General features: G+C 42.6%; 1 protein-coding gene across 1 annotated transcript in view; it reads left to right on the top strand.

The window, feature by feature from the left end:
• The window catches only part of ift74 (intraflagellar transport 74), an 82122-nt gene extending 64887 nt beyond the window's left edge, over positions 1-17235 (top strand). The window contains exons 16-19 of the mRNA XM_055632194.1: positions 245-408; positions 4070-4195; positions 11176-11236; positions 16819-17235. Of these exons, the coding sequence (XP_055488169.1) occupies positions 245-408; positions 4070-4195; positions 11176-11236; positions 16819-16934 (467 nt within the window). The 3' untranslated portion in view covers positions 16935-17235. The remainder of the gene's footprint in view (positions 1-244; positions 409-4069; positions 4196-11175; positions 11237-16818) is intronic.
• Positions 17236-20478: the final 3243 nt, after the last annotated feature.

The following is a 20478-nucleotide window of genomic DNA, read 5'->3' on the forward strand; positions in this document are numbered from 1 at the left end:
TGAGAACGCTAGATTTCTCTTTTACCTAGAAATGATCTATCGCAATCTTGAATGGATGTTGTAATCTATTCCCTGGGGTAGTAATTTTAAATTTATCAACATTCCTTTGATGTTCTTAACGCATGTGTAATTATTACAGGTTGCATATTGATCTAATTTTTCATCTTGCATGTTTTAATAACTAATAGCTGAGGGGATAGTGTCGTAGACCATAACTTCTCTTTCCTCTCATTCGGCCAACTAGAGAGCCAACGGCTCCAACAAGACCTTCAGAAAGTTGAACAACTTGAGAACAAGATCAATGCTGAGCTAGGTTCTTTAAAAGAAAAAATCCAGCAGATAACATTTGCGCTTGAAACCTATAATGACCTGAATGGCCTGAAGACAGCTGGAGAGGAGAAGAAAAAGGTAATAGAACTTGAAAATCATTCACAGTGATATAACTGAATGTTGTTTTGTATTAAAAGTGCATGTATGAAATAAGCATTTTTAAAATATATATTTGAGTAATTTGGATTTAAATGCCTCAATGAGGCAGAATTAACCTCACTGTGGGAAGATAGGTTGCAAAATTGGATTTGTCTATCTATATTACATATCCATATATCTCATTTTATGTCTACTGTGAAATGGTGTTTGATAATTGTTTACTGCTATTGTCTTTTGGAACTCTTGCTTTACTTTCAATTACCAGTAACCTTCTTTTCATAACAAATAACTTGGAGAAATTAAAAAATCTACTTTTATCAATATAATTGTTCAAGCTTTTCTTGGATGTTCCTATCCTGTCATTACATATTGTATATTGTCCTACTATCATGCCAATGTTTTATAAATATGTGGGCAACTCACATTTGTACCTACAGCAAACCCAATTTTTACAGATCTGCTGAAAAACCTAACCACTTGTTTTCCTGATATGTCATCAACAATTTCTATCTTCTTGCATAAACTATCTCTAGATTTTACGAGTTATCCTATCCGCTACTTCACCATGACAATGTGGAGTTTCTGGTGCTCCTATAGGAGCTTTCCCAACTTGATAGTTTAAGAATATATGAGTATAACAAATAAGTTCAAGTTACATTTATTGTCACATGCACCAATTGGTGCAGTGAGATTTGAGTTACCACACGGCCACACGTATAAAAAGAACACAATACACAATAGAATTTAACATGAACATCCCCCACACAGCGGGATCAACGTTTCCCACTGTGAGGGAAAGCAATAAAGTTCAGTCATTTTCCTCTTTGTTCACCCGTGGTCGGGGCCTTTGAGCCCTCGGCAGTCGCCGCTGTTCAGGCCCTCTCACTGGGATGATCGGAGCTCCGGCGTCGGAACGGAAGAATACTCAGCGGCTTGGAGTTTCCGAATCGGCCACTTCTTACCAGAGACCACGGCTTCCGAAGTCCACAGGTCGAAATGGGCGGAGATTCAACACTGGCGACCCCCGGCAAAAGATCCCAAGGACTCCGCGATGTTAGAGTCAGCGCCGTCTGCGACTGGAAGCGCCGCAAACCACAGCTCCATGGAGTTAAAGCAGTGGGCCCAATACTCCGGAGCTCCAACACGGCGATCCCCATCGCCCGCTCTGGCGATGGGATTCAGTGCTGCACCGCTGCTGAAGCTCTGGCCAGTCTCCGGCAGGAAAGGCCATGCCTATCCAGATGGTAGGCCGCGAGGGGGGGGGGGGGGATGTGACTTGGTGACAAGGCACATCTTCGACCAGGAAGTGACCAGGAAACAGTTTCCCCCTTTCCCCCCCCCCCCCACATAAAAAAGACTTAGAAACCTATAAAAACATACATTTAGACACACTAAAAATAACAAAAAGGGTGAAAGGACGGACTGCTGCTGGCAACGCTGCCACACTCGATGGCGCCGCCCGATAGAAGCAGATGTTGCAATCTGGAGCTGAAGATGTGCGTATGAATTTCAGCAAGTTATTTGTCAAGGTTCTGCATGGTAGGATTCTCTGGAAGGTTAGAATGGGATCCAAGAAGAACTAGCCAACTGGATATAAAATTGGCTCCATGGAATCTCCCAGTTGCTAAATACTTTAACTCCCCTCACCATTCCCATACTGACCTTTCTGTCAATGAGCATTCTCCACAGTGAGAGGCCAGTCTGAGTGAGGCCAAAAGCATATTTTGCTTGGGCCGATTATAACCCAGTATTATGAACATTGAATTCTCTAACTTCAAGTAACTCTTGCTTTCCCTCTCCCTCCCCCACCCTAGTTCTCTACCTAGTTTCACTATCCTCCTGATTAATTTTACTGTTTGTACAACTCATTGTCACTTTCCCCTCAGCCATCATGAACCATTCTACATTTCTTTGATCACAGTCTGCTTTGATCTGTCATTTTCACACCTTACCCTTCCATGTCTCTGATTTCCCTCTCCCCTGACTCTCAGTCTGAAGAAGGGTCTTGACCTGAAACATCACCCATTCCTTCTCTCAAAGATGCTGCCTGTCCTGCTGAGTTACTCCAGCATTTTATGTCTATCTTCAGTATAAGCCAGCTTCTACAGTTCCTTCCTGCACAGCAGATAGATTTCCTTGCAGTATTTGAACCTTGTTTATCTCCAACAGGAATAAGCATGGATCATATACTACAGGGAAATACGAGGTAGTGATGAATTATAGTGAGAGTATAACACCCACGTGTAACCATTGCAATGCAAATTCTGCAAATTGCTGGAGATTTCTCGAGTCTGGAGTTTAATCAAACTCTTACTCGAAGTGTTTCCACAGAGTATTATGAAAATGTCTGAAGAACATGACTTCTCCGAAAGACTCACCACTGCTGTATGAGAGTTTGTTTGTGCGTTAACTAATGTGAGCCATCATTAAAAGGCTGATCAGTCCCCATGTGAAAGTCAGATTCATGGCACAGGTCATGCTCACTGATCCCTCCAACAACCTCCTATACTACAGGGAATAAAGTCCCAGCCTGTCCACTCTTTCCTTATAACTCGAGTCATACAATTCCAGTACCATCATTGTGTGTCTTTTCTGCACCCATTCCAGCATAATAGCATATTTATAGTAGCGGGCAAACCAGACTGCACATACAATTGTAAGTGTGATTTCATCAACAGTTGTAACATGATGCCTCAATTCCTTGAGTACCAATGAAAGCAAGCATGCCAAACACTTTCTTAATTACCTCGTCTACTGTGTCACTGCTTTCAGGGACCTATATACGTACCGCTTGGTCTTTCCCTATCTCCATTTACCTGTCATTAACTTAATATGGTCATAAGGTCATAACTGATAGGAGCAGAATAAGGCCATTCAGCCCATCAAGTCTACTGATCAACCATGGCTGATCTATCTCTCCTTCCTAACCCCTTTCTCCTGCCTTCTCCCCATTACCCCTGACACCCATACTAATCAAGAATCTTTCTATCTCTGCCTTAAAGATATCCATTGACGGCGTACATATCCTTCTGTGGCAAAGAATTCCACAGATTCACCACCCTCTGACCATAGAAATTCCTCCTCATCTCTTTCCTAAACATCCTTTAAATCTGTGGCTGTGACCTGTTTGACCTTTCTAAAATGCAACACTCATACTTTAATTTAAATTTTTTAAATTTAGAGAAACAGTGTGGAAACATGCCCTTCGGCCCACCCGAGTCCGCACCGACCAGCAATCCCCGCACACTAGGGACAATTTACAATTTTACTAAGCCAATTAACCTACACACCTGTACGTCTTTGGAGTGTGGGAGGAAGCCAAAGATCTCGGAGAAAACCCACGCAGGTCACGGGGAGAAAGTACAAACTCCGTATAGACAGCACCCGTAGTCAGGATCGAACCAGGGTGTCTGGCGCTGTAAGGCAGCAGCTCAACCACTGCACCAGGAGTAAAATTTCGCACATCATTCTCTACCCCACTTTCCTAGTTCATCTCGATCCTATTGTATCTTACATAACCTTCCGCCCTAGTGTGTGCTTGGTAATTCCCATGTTATGCTTTTGTTTTGTAACTCTGCGCTTGAACATTTTGTAGATTTGCCTGAAAAAGTAAACAATTTTCATTCCACCTGATTTTCAGAAACTCCAGGAGGCGAAAGTGAGACTGATAAAACGAAGAAACACATTTAAGAAAATGATGCAACAAGTCTCAAAGGAATACGATATTCTGAAGATGCAGTTACAGGAAAATGAAACCCATTCACAGGTTACTGCTTCACAGCATAACACTTACACAGTAGTGTCCTAGAGAGCAGACACAGGCCCTTCAGCCCAACTTGCCAACACCGATTAACATGTCCCATCGACATTAGTCCCAGCTGCCTGTCCATGGCACATATCCAACTAAACTTATCTTATCCGTGTACCTCTCTAAATGCTTCCTAAACGTTGCGATAGTACCTGCCTCAACTACCTCTCCTAGCAGATCGTTTTATACACACACCACCCTTTCTGTGAAAAAGTTACCCATCAGGTTCATTTTAAATCTTTCCCCCCTCACTGTAAACTTATGTCCTCTGGTTCTCAATTCACCTACTTTGGGCAAGAGACTGTTTTTACTTGAATTATTCCTCTCATAATTTTGTGTACTTCAATAAGATCACCCCTCATCCTCCTCCCTATAGCTCAGGCTCTCGAGTTCTGGCAACATCCTCGTAATTATCCTCTGCACCATTTCTAGCTTGACAATATCTTTCCTATAACATGGTGCCCAAAACTGAACACAATATTCTAAATGTGGCCTAACCAACATCTTATACAACTGCAATATGACCCCCCACCTTCTATACTCAATACTCTGACTGATAAAGGCCAATGTGCCAAAAGCCTTTTTGACCACACTATCTACGTTTGATGCCAATTTCAAGGAACTATATACCTGCACTCATAGATCTCTCCGCTCTACAACGCTCCCTAGAGCCCTACGATTCACTACATAGGTCCTGGCCATGTTAAACTTCACAAAATGCAACGCCTCACATTTCTCTGTATCAAATTCCATCAACCATTCTTCAGCCCACCTACCCAACCGATGTAGATCCCGATGCAATTTTTGACAGCCATCTTAACTATCTACAATACCACCCACATTTGTGTCATCTGAAAACCTGCCAATCATGCCTTGCACATTCTCATCCAAATCATTGATATAGATGACAAACAGCATGGGTCCAGCACCGAATCCTGACGTACATCATTAGTCATAGGCCTCCAGTCAGAAAATCAACCTTCCACCATCACTCTCTGCTTCCTTCCTATGAAGCTAATTTTCTATCCTTGGATGCAGAACCTTGTCATATGCCTTGCTCAAATCCATATATATATATCTACATGCCTTAACCGTCAGGCCTCTTGCGTTAAAATAAGTGTAATTTAAACCAATATTCCTTCCTCGCTTCCCCAGTTTCTCCTGACTATTCTGTCTTCTAAACTTTCACTCATCACCCTCCATACCAACTTATTTTTGTTTAGTTTAGTTTAGAGATACAGCGAGGAAACAGGCCCTTCGGCCCACCAGGTCCGCGCCGACCAGCGATCCCCGCATATTAACACTATCCTACACCCACTCGGGACAATTTTTACATTTACCAAGCCAATTAACCTACAAACCTGTACGTCTTTGGAGTGTGGGAGGAAACAAAAGATCTCGGAGAAAACCCACGCAGGTCAAGGGCAGAACATACAAACTTCGTACACTCAGCCGTAGTCTGGATCGAACCCGGGTCTCCGGCGCTGCACGAGCTGTAAGGCAGCAACTCTACCGCTGCGCCACCATTCTAACCTCTCACCTTCCAATAGTCAATAGTCTATTTAATTGTCATTTGGACCCCTGGAGGTCCAAATGAAATGCCATTTCTGCAGCCATACATTACACACAAATAGACCCTCCATACAAACTTATTTTTTTAGTTTAGTTTCCATCACATAGCTGTGATGGAAGGCCAAAAAAAACGTATAGGCCCTGCACTCGGCCCCCATGTCAGAGTCAAAGTCAAAGACCCGGCTGGCGATGGCGATTGTCCCGCGGCCATTACAGCCACTGGTGCGAGGTCGCACACCGGGTCTTGGTGTTACATTTACGCTCGCAGAGTCCCGCGGCCATTAAAGCCGCGCGGGGCAGTGGGTGTAGGCCCCGTCCAGGAGTGTTCGACCCCACAACTCGGGCGGGAAGTCGCCGTTGCAGGAGCCCGAAAAGCGGTCTCCCTCCAGGGATCCGCGGGCTCCCGGTGCCTCTGTCCGCAGAACCGCAGTAGCAGCCTCCGCATCAGCAGCAGCAGCGGCAGCCGCAGCAGCGCTCTCCACGCTCCACCCCCTCCGTCTCGGCCAGTCCGCGACGGCGACGGTGAGTCGTGCACCAGAGTAAGTTGGAGGCCGCAAACGACTGAGACCGACGAGAAAAGGTCCAGTGCAGGGAGAGATTCTAAAAGTTTCCCCCCCCCCTCCCACCCCACCCCCGCCCCCCCCACACCACACACCCCCCAACATAAAATAACAAAAAACTACATAAAAAACACAGACAAAAAAATAATCGGACAGGCTGCAGAGGCCCCTGCTGACCAGAGTCGCGCCGCCTACCGGACCTGTATATACCTCGGTCCTGTATAAGAGCTGATTCCTCCCCCCCCCCCCCCCCTGCCCAATCTAGTTTAAACCCACCCGTGTAGCACTAGAGAACCTGCATGCCAGGATATTGATACCCCTCTGGTTAAGGTGTAACCCATCTCTCTGGAACAGGTCGCCTCTGCCCCAGAAGAGATCCCAAGCGTCTAGAAATCTGAATCCCTACCTCCTGCACCAGCTCCTCAGCATACATTCATCTCCCCTATCTTCCTGTTCCTACCCTCACTAGCACTAAACAACCTATTCGACGTTTCAGAGTCAGACATTGCCAAAAACACCAACGTGCAATGAAATTCCTTGTTCACCTGAAACCCGTTGAGTAAACAGTGTACATAAAGTAAAGATAAATACAACAGTAAATACCATGCCAAGCGCTAAAGAGCAAAATGGTGCAAGATTGTAGTGCAATCCACAGTAGTGCAAAAAAAATAAAGTTATTACATAATTTACATGTATAATAACATATTAAGTGATTCAGGAAGGGTTAAGGGGAATAACATGGTTTGGCACCTCTGTGAAGGGAGTGTGAAAGGAGTCTGATAGCTACGGGAGAGAAAATGTTCTAAAGTCAAGACCTAATTTTTCTGTAGGGAAATTGTAAACATTAATTACCACAATACTAGTCCTTCATGCAACCAAAAACAGTCCATACAAATTTATAATTGAGGTTAGTGTTATGTAGAAACATAGACAATAGTTGCAGGAGTAGGCCATTTAGCCCTTGAAGCCAGCACCACCATTCAATATGATCAGGGCTGATCATCCATAATCAGTGCCCCGTTCCTGCTTTTTCCCCATATCCCTTGATTCCGTTAGCCCTAAGAGCTACATCTAACTTTCTCTTGAAAACATCCAGTGAATTGGCCTACACTGTCTTCTGTGGCAGAGAATTCCACAGATTCACAACTCCCTGGGTGAAAAAGTGTTTCCTCATCTCAGTCCTAAATGGCCTACCCCTTATTCTTAAACTGTGATCCCTGGTTCTGGACTCCCCCAACATCGGGAACATTTTTCATGCATCTAGCCTGTCCAATCCTTTAAGAATGTTATATGTTTCTATAAGAACTCCTCTCATTCTTCTAAATTTCAGTGAATGCAAGCCCAGTCGACCCATTCTTCGATCATATGTCAGTCCTGCCATCCCGGGAATTAACCTGGTGAACCTACGCTTCACTCCCTCAATAGCAAGAATGTCCTTTCTCAAATTAGGAGACCTAAACTGCACACAATACTTCAGGTGTGGTCTCACCGGGGCACATGCAGTGTTCAGCAGCCTGATGGTTGTTCAGAAGAAGCTATTCTTGAACCTGGTAATCACGGTTTTCAGATCCTATACCTTCTTCCTGATCATGGGAGTGAAACAAGAGCTTAGCCAGAGTGATGTGGGGATTGGAATGGAGGTTTCCTTGAAGCAGAAGGGAACAGTAGACTCTTGAATTGAGAGGCTGAATACATCAATGAAGACTGTGGCTGTGTAGCTGGGACATGTTGGCTGGTGTGGGCAAGTTGGGTCGAAGGGCCCATTTCCATGTTGTATCATACTATAACTCTTATGACAGAGTAAAACAGCTCGGAAACAGGCCCTTTCAGACCAATGCATCCACGGTGACAAAGATGTTTATCTGAAATAACCCCCTTTGCATGTATTTTGCCCGTATCCCTCGAACCTTATAGAGTAATTTAGTATTACAGCACAGAAATAGCACCCATTTAACTTTTGCGTCGAGACCTGTCTCGACCCATAACGTCACCCATTCCTTCTCACCAGAGATGCTGCTTGTCCCGCTGAGTTACTCCAGCATTGTGTCTACCAGCAAGACAGGACTGTTGGATTAAGTTGGGTTTATTTCAGTACAAGAGGTCTGACCAGTCGGGCAGCTGAACTCAGAACATGGATCAGTCTGTCACTGGGACGTAATGGCTATAACAGAATGTAACTCCAGGATGGTCGGTTGTCTCCCAGGTGCCAGGGTTCAGGATGTCTACGAGCATCTGCAGAAAATTCTCAAAGGGGAGAATGAGCAACCAGAGGTTGTTGTGTCCGCTGGCATAAATTACATATGTAGGAATAGGGACAAAGTCCTGCAGAGCTAAAACAGGGAAATGTTTTGCTAGGCAAAAGTTTAAAAAGCAGGACCTTGAGGATAGTAATCTCCAGATTGCTTCTGGAGCCATGTGCTAGTGAGGGTACGAGCAGGAAGATAGGACAGGTGAATTCTTGGCTGAGGAATTGGTGCAGGGATCCAGATCTTTGGACCATCGGGATCTCTTGTGGGGCAGAGGTGATCTTTGCAATTGGAATGAGGCACCCGAATTGGAGGGCGACCAACATCATGGCGGGCAGGTTTGCTCGTGCTTCTCAGAAGGTTTTAAATTAGATTGGCAGAGGGACAGGATCCAATGCAGGAGTGCGGTAGGGAGAGAGGTTGGAAGTCAGCATGGAAGGTGATTAAATCAAGTTCATTAGGCAGGGCCGGCAGGAGCACAGTGTGTAGGAAGTCTGTTCCTTCCATCATACCTTGCCATAGTGGATGATCCCTCCTCTATGTCCTCACTTAGTGCATCTAATTGGTAATGCAACATTTGTTGGTGGCATAGTGGGCGGCGTGGTAGTGGAGTGGTAGAGTTGCTGCCTTACAGCGCTTTCAGCTCCAGAGACCTGGGTTTGATCCCGACTGCGGGTGCTGTCTGTACGGAGTTTGTATGTTCTCCCCGTGATGGCGTGGGTTTTCTCCGAGATCTTTTGTTTTCTCCCACACTCCAAAGACTTACAGGTTTGTAGGTTAATTGGCTTGGTATAAATGTAAAATTGTCCGTAATGTGGTAGGATAGAGGTAGTGTGCGGGGATCGCTGGTCGGCGCAGACTCAGTGGGCCGAAGAGTGCTGTAACTTTAAACTAAAATAAACTAAAGAGGTCTGACCAGTAGGGGGCTGAACTCAGAACATGGATCGGTATGTGTCACTGGGATGCAATGGCCATTACAGAAACTTGGCTAAGGGAGGGACAGGATGGGCAGCTTATTGTTCCAGGGTAGAAGAGCTACAAGCGAGATAGAGGTGGGCTAAAGGAGGAGGGGAAGTAGCTTCATTGCTTTTATCTTGGATAAAACACATAATAGATAGAGATCTGTTTCCTCAGATCCCTTTAAACTTCCTTCTCACCTCAAACCTATGTCCTCTAGTTTTAGATACCCCATGGGGAACACACTGGGTATTTACCCTATGTATGCTTTTCATAATTTTATATACTTCTGTCATGTGACCTCTCAACATCTTTTGCTCCAGGAAAGAAAGTCTAGTTGAGTTTGTGGACATATGTACCAGTATGGGGAGGTATACATACAATGAAAAACTTACTGAAAACCGGATCTTACTTACTTAGACTGATTTCCTCCCACACTGTTGAGTGCATTGGGAGCAAGCTTTCGCCATTCTGTTCGGTCATGTGCGACGTCTTCCACTCTCGATAGGTTAGGGTCCTGGGCTTCCAAAACCTTCTGGAATGTTCGCCTCCATGTGAGTTTTGGTCGGCCTCTTTTCCTTCTTCCGTCAGGTAGCCATGGCATTGCTATCTTGCGTTCTGGTGACATTCTGAGTACATGTCCTGCAAATTTCATCCTGCGTACCTCTGTCGTGGCTGAGAGGCTTTGTTGCAGTTTCCCGGTAGATCTCCTTGTTTGTGATGTGGTCTCTGTAGTTAGTCTTCAGGATCTTCTAATCTCTCTCTGTAATTCAGGATCTAATCTCTCTCTGTAATTTAAAGCTTCCTATCCAGCCAAAATCCCTGTGAATCTCATCTGTACCCTCTCTATCTTAATCACATCCTTCCTATAGTATGGTAACCAGAACTGTCCAGAAACAATCACAGCAACGTCCAAACTAACGTCACTTTTATTTAGTTTAGAGATACAGCATGGAAACAGGTCTTTCGGCCCACGAAATCTACGCTGAACATCGATCAACCTTCATACTAGTTTTATGTTATCCCACTTTTTCAACTAATATGTTATCATCTTATAACTGGTTATTTTTCCAAAAGAACTATCATAATATGCATTCCTGTATGACCTTGGTAAGCAGTTTTTAAAAGAGGAACTACTGATGCTGGAATCCAGAGCAATAAACAAAGTGCTGGAGGAAGTCAGCAGGTTAGGCAACTTCTGTGGATGCAATGGACAGAAGGGGCCTGACTTTTAAATGTCGCCAGGCCGTTTCCCTCCACAGATGCTGCTTGTCCCTCTGAGTTCCTCCAGCACTTTGTCTTTTGTTTTAAAAAGAGAACAAGACCCGTATGCATGTATAGGAAACTTTGCAATGGACCAGTTACAATTATGCCATAAACATTTTTTTCTGAAGAATGTATTTCTAAAGAATATAATTTCATGCAGAGCAAATAGAGATAATGCGGTATTAGCTGACATTATGGAGGATTTGTTAGATTCCAGTTAAAATTGACATGTTGAGCTGGAGGACCTGTTTCCATGATAGATGACTATAACTTTTACTATTGACGCCTACTCCGATAACTCTCAATATTTACTTTTTCAACTGATTACTTTTTTCAGCTGATGAATCTGGAACGCAAATGGCAGCACCACGAACAGAACAATTTTGTCATGAAAGAATGTATCCTTGACCATTTGCAATTTGTAGTAGTAGCATTTTACAATAACGTGTCGTGAGAGCATCAAAACCTTTTACTTTCAAGAATTTTAAATACTTGTTCAGGCCAGGCCATTGGGAAGAATTACCTTTCCCCAAAAATCATGTGGTATCTTTTACACGCAGCTGATCTGGCTGCTATAGCCTTAATTTATTGTCTCACCTGAAAGATGGCAGTACGTCCGCAGTAATACTTTGGGGTGGTCACTTGGATTAAATGACCCATAGCCTATTGACATTAGTAAGACTGCTGTTGGCTGAGCAAAATCTGCCATCTTTCTGACAGATTTCATCTTTGTTATCTTGCAGGACATCTCATGTCTGGCAGTCTTATTTTCAATATGCGTGGTGTTTGTCACCAACATCGAACGGATTGCAATAATATTTATCTATCACCCAAAGGATGGAAAATGCACTGTTGTTACCTGCACAGTACCACATTTCACACCCACTCTGTATCAGTAAGCAGATACAGGGGAATATCATTTGCGATCTCCCTCCAAGTCATGCATCTTCCTGCTTTGCAAATATATTGCTACCCCTTCATTGTAGTCGAGTCAATATTTTGGAACCATTTCCCAAATGTGTTGTAGCAATGTCTTCACCAGTAGGACTGCATCAGTTCAAGATGGTGGCTTATTACCATCTTCTCAAGGGGTGAGAGATGCTGACCTCAGTGACACCTGTATCCTGAAAAATGACTCAATTGGGAATAAATGCACACTGAAAGTTTCCAGAGGAGGTAGAAAATGGCAGAAATATCTTGATTGAAAAACAAAATCCAAACTACTGTCTGCACTTGAGGTTGTGCTGTTTTGCTCAAATGTTACTTTACAGCTCAAAAGAAGGTACAGTTGAGAAAGCACTAAATCCAGAAAGAGTAGATGCAGCACTGCAACAATATGAACATTCCTGGAGAAAGACCATACTGCTTTTGCAAACTGTTTCAGTTTTCCCCATACCCATGAATATCAAATTTATAAAGAGAAACGTGAAATTTAAAAATAGACAACAGAAATCACAAGGCTCACAACACACACTGTTCCATTGTGCTAATGTTATATATCTAACTGAAAGAGTTAAATTTTTGTTACATTGATAAATTCTGCATTATCAACGCTGGATTCATAACAGTTGAGTTCTTTTAAAATGCCAGTCTGTTTTACTGGCTGACCTTTCAATAACGTTATGGTGTTGATTATTATTTCTAAGACGAGTATTATTTGATTATTTTTACTGTTAGTGTTAAATTCTTATTTCAGTGTTTGGGTTCATTTTTTAAATCTTGTGATTATGCTACTATATTTACTCATTTTCCAGGATTACCATTTTATTTGTTAACTGAATGTTAACATTTCTTTTCTGCTTCCCGAGCTCAGAGTGTAAATCAAAAGTAGGTAAAAAATCTTGTTGCCATTTTATTATTAAATATTTCTTTGTATAAAAACCATTTGGATACCAAATATGAATTTTGCATGCTGAAGATCTACAAGAGGTTCACAGATTGCTGCTTCATATATAATAACCTGGTTTTATACAAGAAAATTATTTTAATAGCAATTTCTTGCATATCCTATTACCATGTAAATATTGTAAGTAATGTTTATGATTTAAAGAAAATTATTTTAAAGGTCTATTTCAAAAGGACTATCTACAAATTTATCGCCACTGCATTTTGAGGATCTGATAAAAATCCAGGCGATTTGCTCTGCAGTTATAGTCCGTGGGCCAGAGGGGCGTACCGTGCACCTCTCTATGATCCTACTTGGGTGCCATTTTGTTAATTGGTATATCTTCTGTTGGAAAAAATGATGATCCTAGGAAAAAAACGATGATCCTAGGGAAAAAACTCATTTGGAATATGTTTTTTAACATCTTATTTCAATCTTTGTCAAAATTGTGTTTTTTCACACTTTGCCCTCTTTCTTGGGGCCCTCTTCCATCATCCTATGTCAACCGGAAAGCAAATCTCGATTTCATGTGCAGCACTGGGAGCGTGATGATGGGGATGAAGCATTCAAACAGTGTACAAGAAAAGATCTGGCATGGATGCTTTTTCGGAAAGCGAGTAGGGAGAAAGGTCAAGAGCTTCCAGCTTGGGTTGGATTTGTCTCAGCAACAAGTGAGGTGCCTTCAAATGTGACCACAATTGACTACTATCCTGTGATCAATAATCCCATCATGGAATTTAGTACAATTCAAGAGTGTTTACGAGCTTCTGAAGAAGCAAGTCATGAGGTTGCCCAAGAAAATGTCATTACAACATTCGACTTGGGTGTCTGCATGAAGGCATATCCGCTCGTGTGGATATGTCATCCTGTAAAGTACAAGAAACATTGTGTTGATTGGCACATTTCATGTAATTTGTGCATACTTCAAAATGCTTGGAAAGAAAATGGAAGGATCCGGACTTCAGAATGTCCTCATGGAATCAGGACTCATGTCTACTGGTTCTATGAAAGGTGTTATGACAGGAAAGAACTATGACAGAAGTCTGCATTACCACAAGGCGATGGTGGAGTGCTTGGAGAGGCTCCGTCTTGATGAATTCCTGTCTATGGCTGGAAAAGATGCAGTGCTGTCCGGTATACCACAGTAATCAAAGGGCATCTTTCAAGGGCTAATCTGATCAGCAACAAAGCAGGCACTTGCTGAAGTCATGGCCAATGCAGATCTCAACACATTGATGGAGTCGTATGTGAACTTCAAAGCTGATGTTTGAAAAGGATCTCGTGGGAAGACTGCACAATTTTGGTTGTCGTACATGGATTCTGTGTGGATTGCTCTCATTGATTAGGTATGTGAAAGAGAACAACTTTCCGTTGTACTTGCACTGTCTGTTTCTTATGCCCGATCTCTTCACCTTTGGTGGTCACAATTACTCCCGCTATCTGACCTACCTTGCTGTGTTCTTGGCAAACATCGAAAAAGCACATTCCGGTGCCATGGCTTTCCTCGAAAGAGGTGCTCTCTTCTGGTGCACGTGTTCCGGCTGAAGTTGAGAAAGTTGTCATAAAGGTACTTACCACAGGGACAGAACAGAAAGCGAACTTCATCAGAGAGCGACTTGAGAAAAAGACTGCATTCTCCAAACCCATCAAGAATCTGAAGCTCAAAACCATGGCAGAAACAAAGAAAAGAGTGAAGCTGAAAATATGTGAACGAAAGAGTACACCAACAAGGAGATATTGCTTTTCAACTGATGGTCAAAGCACAAAGTTCTGGCAGTCCACTCAATCTATGGGAGATTATGAAGAACTCTCTGACCCCTGTATCCTACTCCATTGGTACATCAGACAACTTCTTTACAAAGACTGATAAATCCAAGGGCCTACAATACCTATTGAAAGATGTAGACAACTCCCAACCACCTGCCAGTCACAAGACATTGATAGTGGAAGATGGCAATGTTGCATTCTACTATCTCAAATAGATTCTTGTAAACTTCAAAGAGATTGGCATCAAATCTTCAATGCATTGTCATCTAATGATGTCGTCTTCAATACCGTTATGTACAAACCAGTTTCAGTGAAGTCAAGTGAACGGACACGGCATGGGTGTGCGGAGAAGAGAATAATCAAAGGAGGAAAGATCAAAAAACCAAGAGATTAGAAGCAGTTCTTGACCAATGATGAGAACAAGAAACAGCTCATTGAACTTCTTGATGTGTGGAGGAAGGTGATCTTCATTAAGGAAGGAAAGGCCACACTTCTTACTTCTCAGAATGGGAAAGAGACACTGCAGTCTGAGATTCAATCCCTGAAGTCAAACCATGAAGAAACAGACTCGCGAGTCATCCTATACAGCAACTATGGGAAAGAGCAAGGATCTGACCACGTACAAGTCAAAAGCCCAGACAGCAATATCGTTTTCATAGTGCTGCACTATGCAAGCAGCATTCAAGACACCACAGTGTTCTTTGATACAGGGAGAGGCAACAGGCAAAGGATAATAGATGTCACCCATTTTGCAAAGCAGTCCTTCTCAGAATACTGCTCAGCATTACTTGGACTGCATTCATTCTCAAGCTGTGACTCAACAAGTGCCTTCAAAGGAATCGGCAAAGTCAAGCCAATCAAACTGATGCAACAGCATAACAAATTTGTGAAACCTCTCGCAGAGCTTGGTGATTCTCATAGTTGATATGGTCCTAATTTAGTGGATTTTTTTTGTATCTTTACTAAGAAACAGACTCAATTGCAAGTACCAAATTCACAGACCCCAAGAAAGAGGGTGATGTGTGAAAAAACACAATTTTGACATATATTGAAATAAGGGTTAAAAAAAACAGTCCAAACTAGTTTTTTTCTTGAGAATATAATTTTTCCGACAGAAGAGATACCAATGAACAAAATGACACCAAAGTAGGATCATGGGGGGGGGGCTGGCCCATGGACTATTAGTCCGATAGAAGCTCAAGACTCAAAGACTCATGAGCAGCCTTTCTCTCCCTGAGCACCTGAACAGTAACAGTGGATTCCAATAGGAAAGTGCAGATTTCCTGTGATGTGCGGGATCTCGGTGCATCCTGCTTGATTGCCGCCACATCCACCATGCTGATCATTCATTGCCTGCACGGTGGCGCAGCAGTGGAGTTGCTGCCTTACTGGAGACACTGGTTTGAATTTGACTATGTGTGCTATCTGTATGGAAATTGTATGTTCTCTCAATCCTGCTTTGTTTTCCTCTGGGATCTCAGGTTTCCTCCTACACTCCAAAGACGTACAGGTTTGTAGGTTAATTGAAGGCAGCATCTCTGGAGAGAAGTAATGGGTGACAATTCGGGTCGAGACCCTTTTAAAGAAGGGCCTTGACCTGAAACGTCACCCATTCCTTCTCTCCAGAGATGCTGCCTGTCCCGCTGAGTTACTCCAGCATTTTGTGTCTACCTTCAATATAAACCAGCATCTGCAGTTCTTTCCTACACATTTCTTAGGTTAATTGGCTTGGTATAATTGTAAAATATCCCCAGTGTGTAGGATAGTGTTAATGTGCGCGGATTGCTGGTCGGTGCAGACTCAGTGGGCCGAAGGGCCTGGTTCTTCACTGCAACTCTAAATTACACTAAACTAAATCAGCATGCTGTGGCTATCGTCTACGCACTATTTACAATAAGCACGTTGAAATGGTTGAGAATTTCTTCCCTGTGAAATGAATAGAAAGCAGCAGTTGCATGGACTTTTTAAATTTGGTTTAATTCAGTTACTTTAAATATATTTAAGTTTGCCCGGGGTTAATTTTTTTTTTTTAAGAGAAATTTTGAAAAATAAATGTTTTTCGAAGTTTTATCAAATGTTCAATGAAGGCTTTGGAATTTTGGTTAATGTCTAAGATATTCCAAAGTATAGCTATTGAGAGGTTAGCCAGCCACTTGTGCTTTGCTACATTAGCCTTATTTTGTAGTATGCAAGCTCTTCTAATGTTACCCTCCGTTCACGAAAAAGCTTAACTTTTTTCAGTTACTTATCTTTAGTTTGATCTGTTTTGACCCTCAAACAATCATTTTCAATGTATTGTCCTTGTTTTTTCTTAACTCTGTTCAACAGTCATTGCTACAAAGGGAATGGAGAGTAATTACCAACCTGTTGTGAAAAATGTTACCAAACAACTTACCGAGTTCAACAAAATACTTCATGAAGCCCTTCAAAACGCCAGAAATTGACCGAAACTTTATCTCGTCTGGAAAGACTTGAAAGGGAATAATTCATTTATTGTGAAATATTCATATGGTTTGCTCACGTTTTACTAACTTTTTCTCAGACATTTCAGTATTTTCTGATTTTAGTTTACCTGCAGTTTATTGTGAGAATGTTTATTGTTCTTGGATTCTATACACAAAGATAAATACTTTGCTGAAATGCAATTTGTTTCATAATGGGTGATTTAATAACTTCAGTTATTTTTGTGAATGTGTGAAAATAGAATGAGCATTATAGCAAATAAACATTTCCTTGTCACATGAACTAACTTAAGTGAAATCCTCAGAAGTAAGCTGCAAGTACAATAAGAAGAAATGTTTATGACGGATCTGCAGATGCTGGTTAACACAGAAGATAGGCACAAAATGCTGGAGCAACTCAGCGGGACAGGCAACACCTCTGGAGGGAAGCTGCCTGTTCTGCTGAGTTACTCCAGCATTTTGAGACTATCTCTAATAAAAAGTAGTTAGTTGGTATATTCTATAGTGTCTTGCACAGAGTTGGATGCACATATGATTGGGCCAAGTGATCAGTTTCCATGTTCCCGATTATTTACAGCAACACAAAGTCATTCATTCCAATCTGCCAGCTCCAAACAGAATAATCCTATCTTTCCCAGTCATAGATTCATACAGCAGAGAAATGGGTCCTTCAGCCCAACTTACCCACACTGACCAACATGTCATAAGATCATAAGTGATAGGAGCAGAATTAGGACATTCGGCCCATCAAGTTTACTCCGCCATTCAATCATGGCTGACCTACCTCCCCCTCCTAACCCCATTCTCCTGCCTGCTCCCCATGATCCCTCTAAACCTATCCTATACATGTAGCTGCCCATATGTTTGCGATAGTAACTGAATCATCCGGCAGCTCGTTCCATACACCCACCACCCTTTGAATAAAAAAAGTTACTCCTCAGGTTCCTATTAAATCTTTCCCCCCTCACCTTAAACCTATGTCCTCTGTTTCTCAATTCTCCTACTCTAGGCAAGAGACTCTGTGCATTTAGATATAGTTAGATAGAGCTCTTAAAGATAGCAGAGTCGAGGGATATGGGGAGAACTCAGGACGGGGTACTGATTGTGCATGATCAGCCATGATCACAGTGAATGGCGGTGCTGGCTTGGAGCGCCGAATTGCTTACTCCTGCACCTATTGTCTTACCCAATCTATTCCTTTCATGATTTTGTACACGTCGATTGGATGACCCTTCATCCTCCTGCATTCTAAGGAATAGAGTCCTAGCCTGCTCAATCTCTCCCTATAGCTCAGACCCTCGAGTCCTGGCAACATCCTGGTAAATCTCTGCACCCTTTTCAGGTTGACAACATCTTTCCTATAACATGATGCCTAAAACGGAACACAACACTCAAAATGTGGCCTCACCAATGTCTTGTACAATTGCAACATGACCTCCCAACTTTTATACTCAATAGTCTGACTGATGAAGGCCAATGTGCCAAAAGCCTTTTTGACCACCCCATCTACCTGTGACACCACTTCCAAGGAACCATGCACCATCATTCCTAGATCCCTCTGCTCTACAACACTCCCCAGAGTATTCACATTCACTGCCCATGTTAGACTTCCCAAAATACAAAATCTCACATTTTCTGCATCAAATTCCATCTACCATTCCTCAGCCCACCTGACCAATCGATCAAGACCCTGCTGCAATTTTTGACGACCATCTTCACTATCTACAATATCACCCATTTTTATGTCATCTGCAAATTGGCTAATTATGTCATGCACGTTCCCATCCAGATCATTGATATAGATCACAAACAGCAATAGGCCCATTACCAAACCCCAAGACTCAGGCCCCCAGTCTGAAAAGGAACCTGCCACCACCATCTTCTCCTTCCTTCCATGAAGCCAATTTTCTATCCATTCTGCTATCCTTGGATCCTATGCGGTAGCCTTCCAGAGCAACCTACCATGCAGAACCTTGTCCATTGGCTTGTTGAAATCCATAAATACAACTACAGCTTTGCACTCTTCAACCTTTTTGGTCACATCTTCAAAAAAGTCAATCAGAATGAGACACGACCTCCAACGTACAAAACCATGCTGATTATCCTCAATCACCCCTTGTCCATCTATATGCAGGTATGTCTTATCCCTCAGAATACTCTAGTAACTTTCTGACCACAGATGTTAGGCTCACTGCCCTGCATTTCCCAAGCTTTGCCTTGCAGTTCTTCTTGAACAGAGGTACAACATTTGGCACCATCCAGTCTTCTGGCAATCTCCTTATTTTCCTTTACCCTACAGCTACTATTCTCTCACTCACATCCCCTTAATTTTTTTTGTGTCATTAACCAACACTATGTGTCATTTACAATAACAAATTAACTTGATCGTAATCTTTGCAATGTGAACCCACCACCAGTAACATTGTCCCAACCCTATTTAGCATTTTAACTCCAAGAAGTATGAGAACAGAACTAGAACTAGCATGAATAGGTGATCAATAGTCGGTGTGAACTCGGTGAGCCGAAGGGATTTTTTCCACGGTGCACCTTTCAATCTCTCAAACTCCATCTGACATTTCTCCACCCAAATTTCAAACTAGTCTATATGAATGAATGAGTGAATTGGCCAAGTTTTCACATACAAGGAATTTGCCTTGGTGCTGCGCCCGCAACATGACATATAGTGACAGGAATGACACATAAATCATTAAACATTAATAATAAAACATCATCGATTAAACATGAGAATTAAATAAAATACCAGAGCAAAAGGAGGCAACAGATTTTTGGTAAAGACCCTGTCCCACTTTCCCGAGTTAATCACGAACTCTCCCGAGTTTTCCCCTTGATTCGAACTCGGAGAATTACGGTAAAAGCCGTTTGTAGGTACTCGGGAACTATTTTTTTTTAACTCATGGACATTTTTCAATATGTTGAAAAAAAGTCCTGACTTACCTTATGCCCCGAGTTCCTAAGGCTGGCATTACGAGCCACTACGAAATATCTACGGACTCGCTACCGATATTACCCGACATTCCCCGAGTTCGAATCAAGGGGAAAACTCGGGAGAGTTTGTGAGTACTCGGGAAAGTGGGACAGGGCCTTTATTGAGTAGAGCCACCACTCGTGGAAAACAACTGTTTTTTCCATGAGTCTGTGGCAGCTTTGACAGTCTGGAGTCGCCTTACAGAGAGAAGTCCTGCTGTATCCTTTGTCAACCTTCCTTGTATGCACAACTCTACAAATTTTCATAACATTTGCAGACAGGGATGTAATGTTGAAGCTCTATAAGGTGTTGGTAAGGCCACATTTGGAATATTATGAGAAATTTTGGGCACCATATCTGAGGAAGGATGTGGTGGCTGTGGAGAGGGTCCAGAGGAGGTTTACAAGAATGAACCCAGGAATGAGTAGGTTAATCAATGATGAGCGTTTGTCGGCACTGGGCCTGTACTCGCTAAAGTTTAGAAGAATGAGGGGGTCCTAATTGAAACAGACAGAATAGTGAAAGGCTTGAATAGCGTGG

This window comes from Leucoraja erinacea, chromosome 3 (assembly GCF_028641065.1).
Source record: "Leucoraja erinacea ecotype New England chromosome 3, Leri_hhj_1, whole genome shotgun sequence".
In the NCBI taxonomy this organism is placed as follows: Eukaryota; Metazoa; Chordata; class Chondrichthyes; order Rajiformes; family Rajidae; genus Leucoraja; species Leucoraja erinaceus.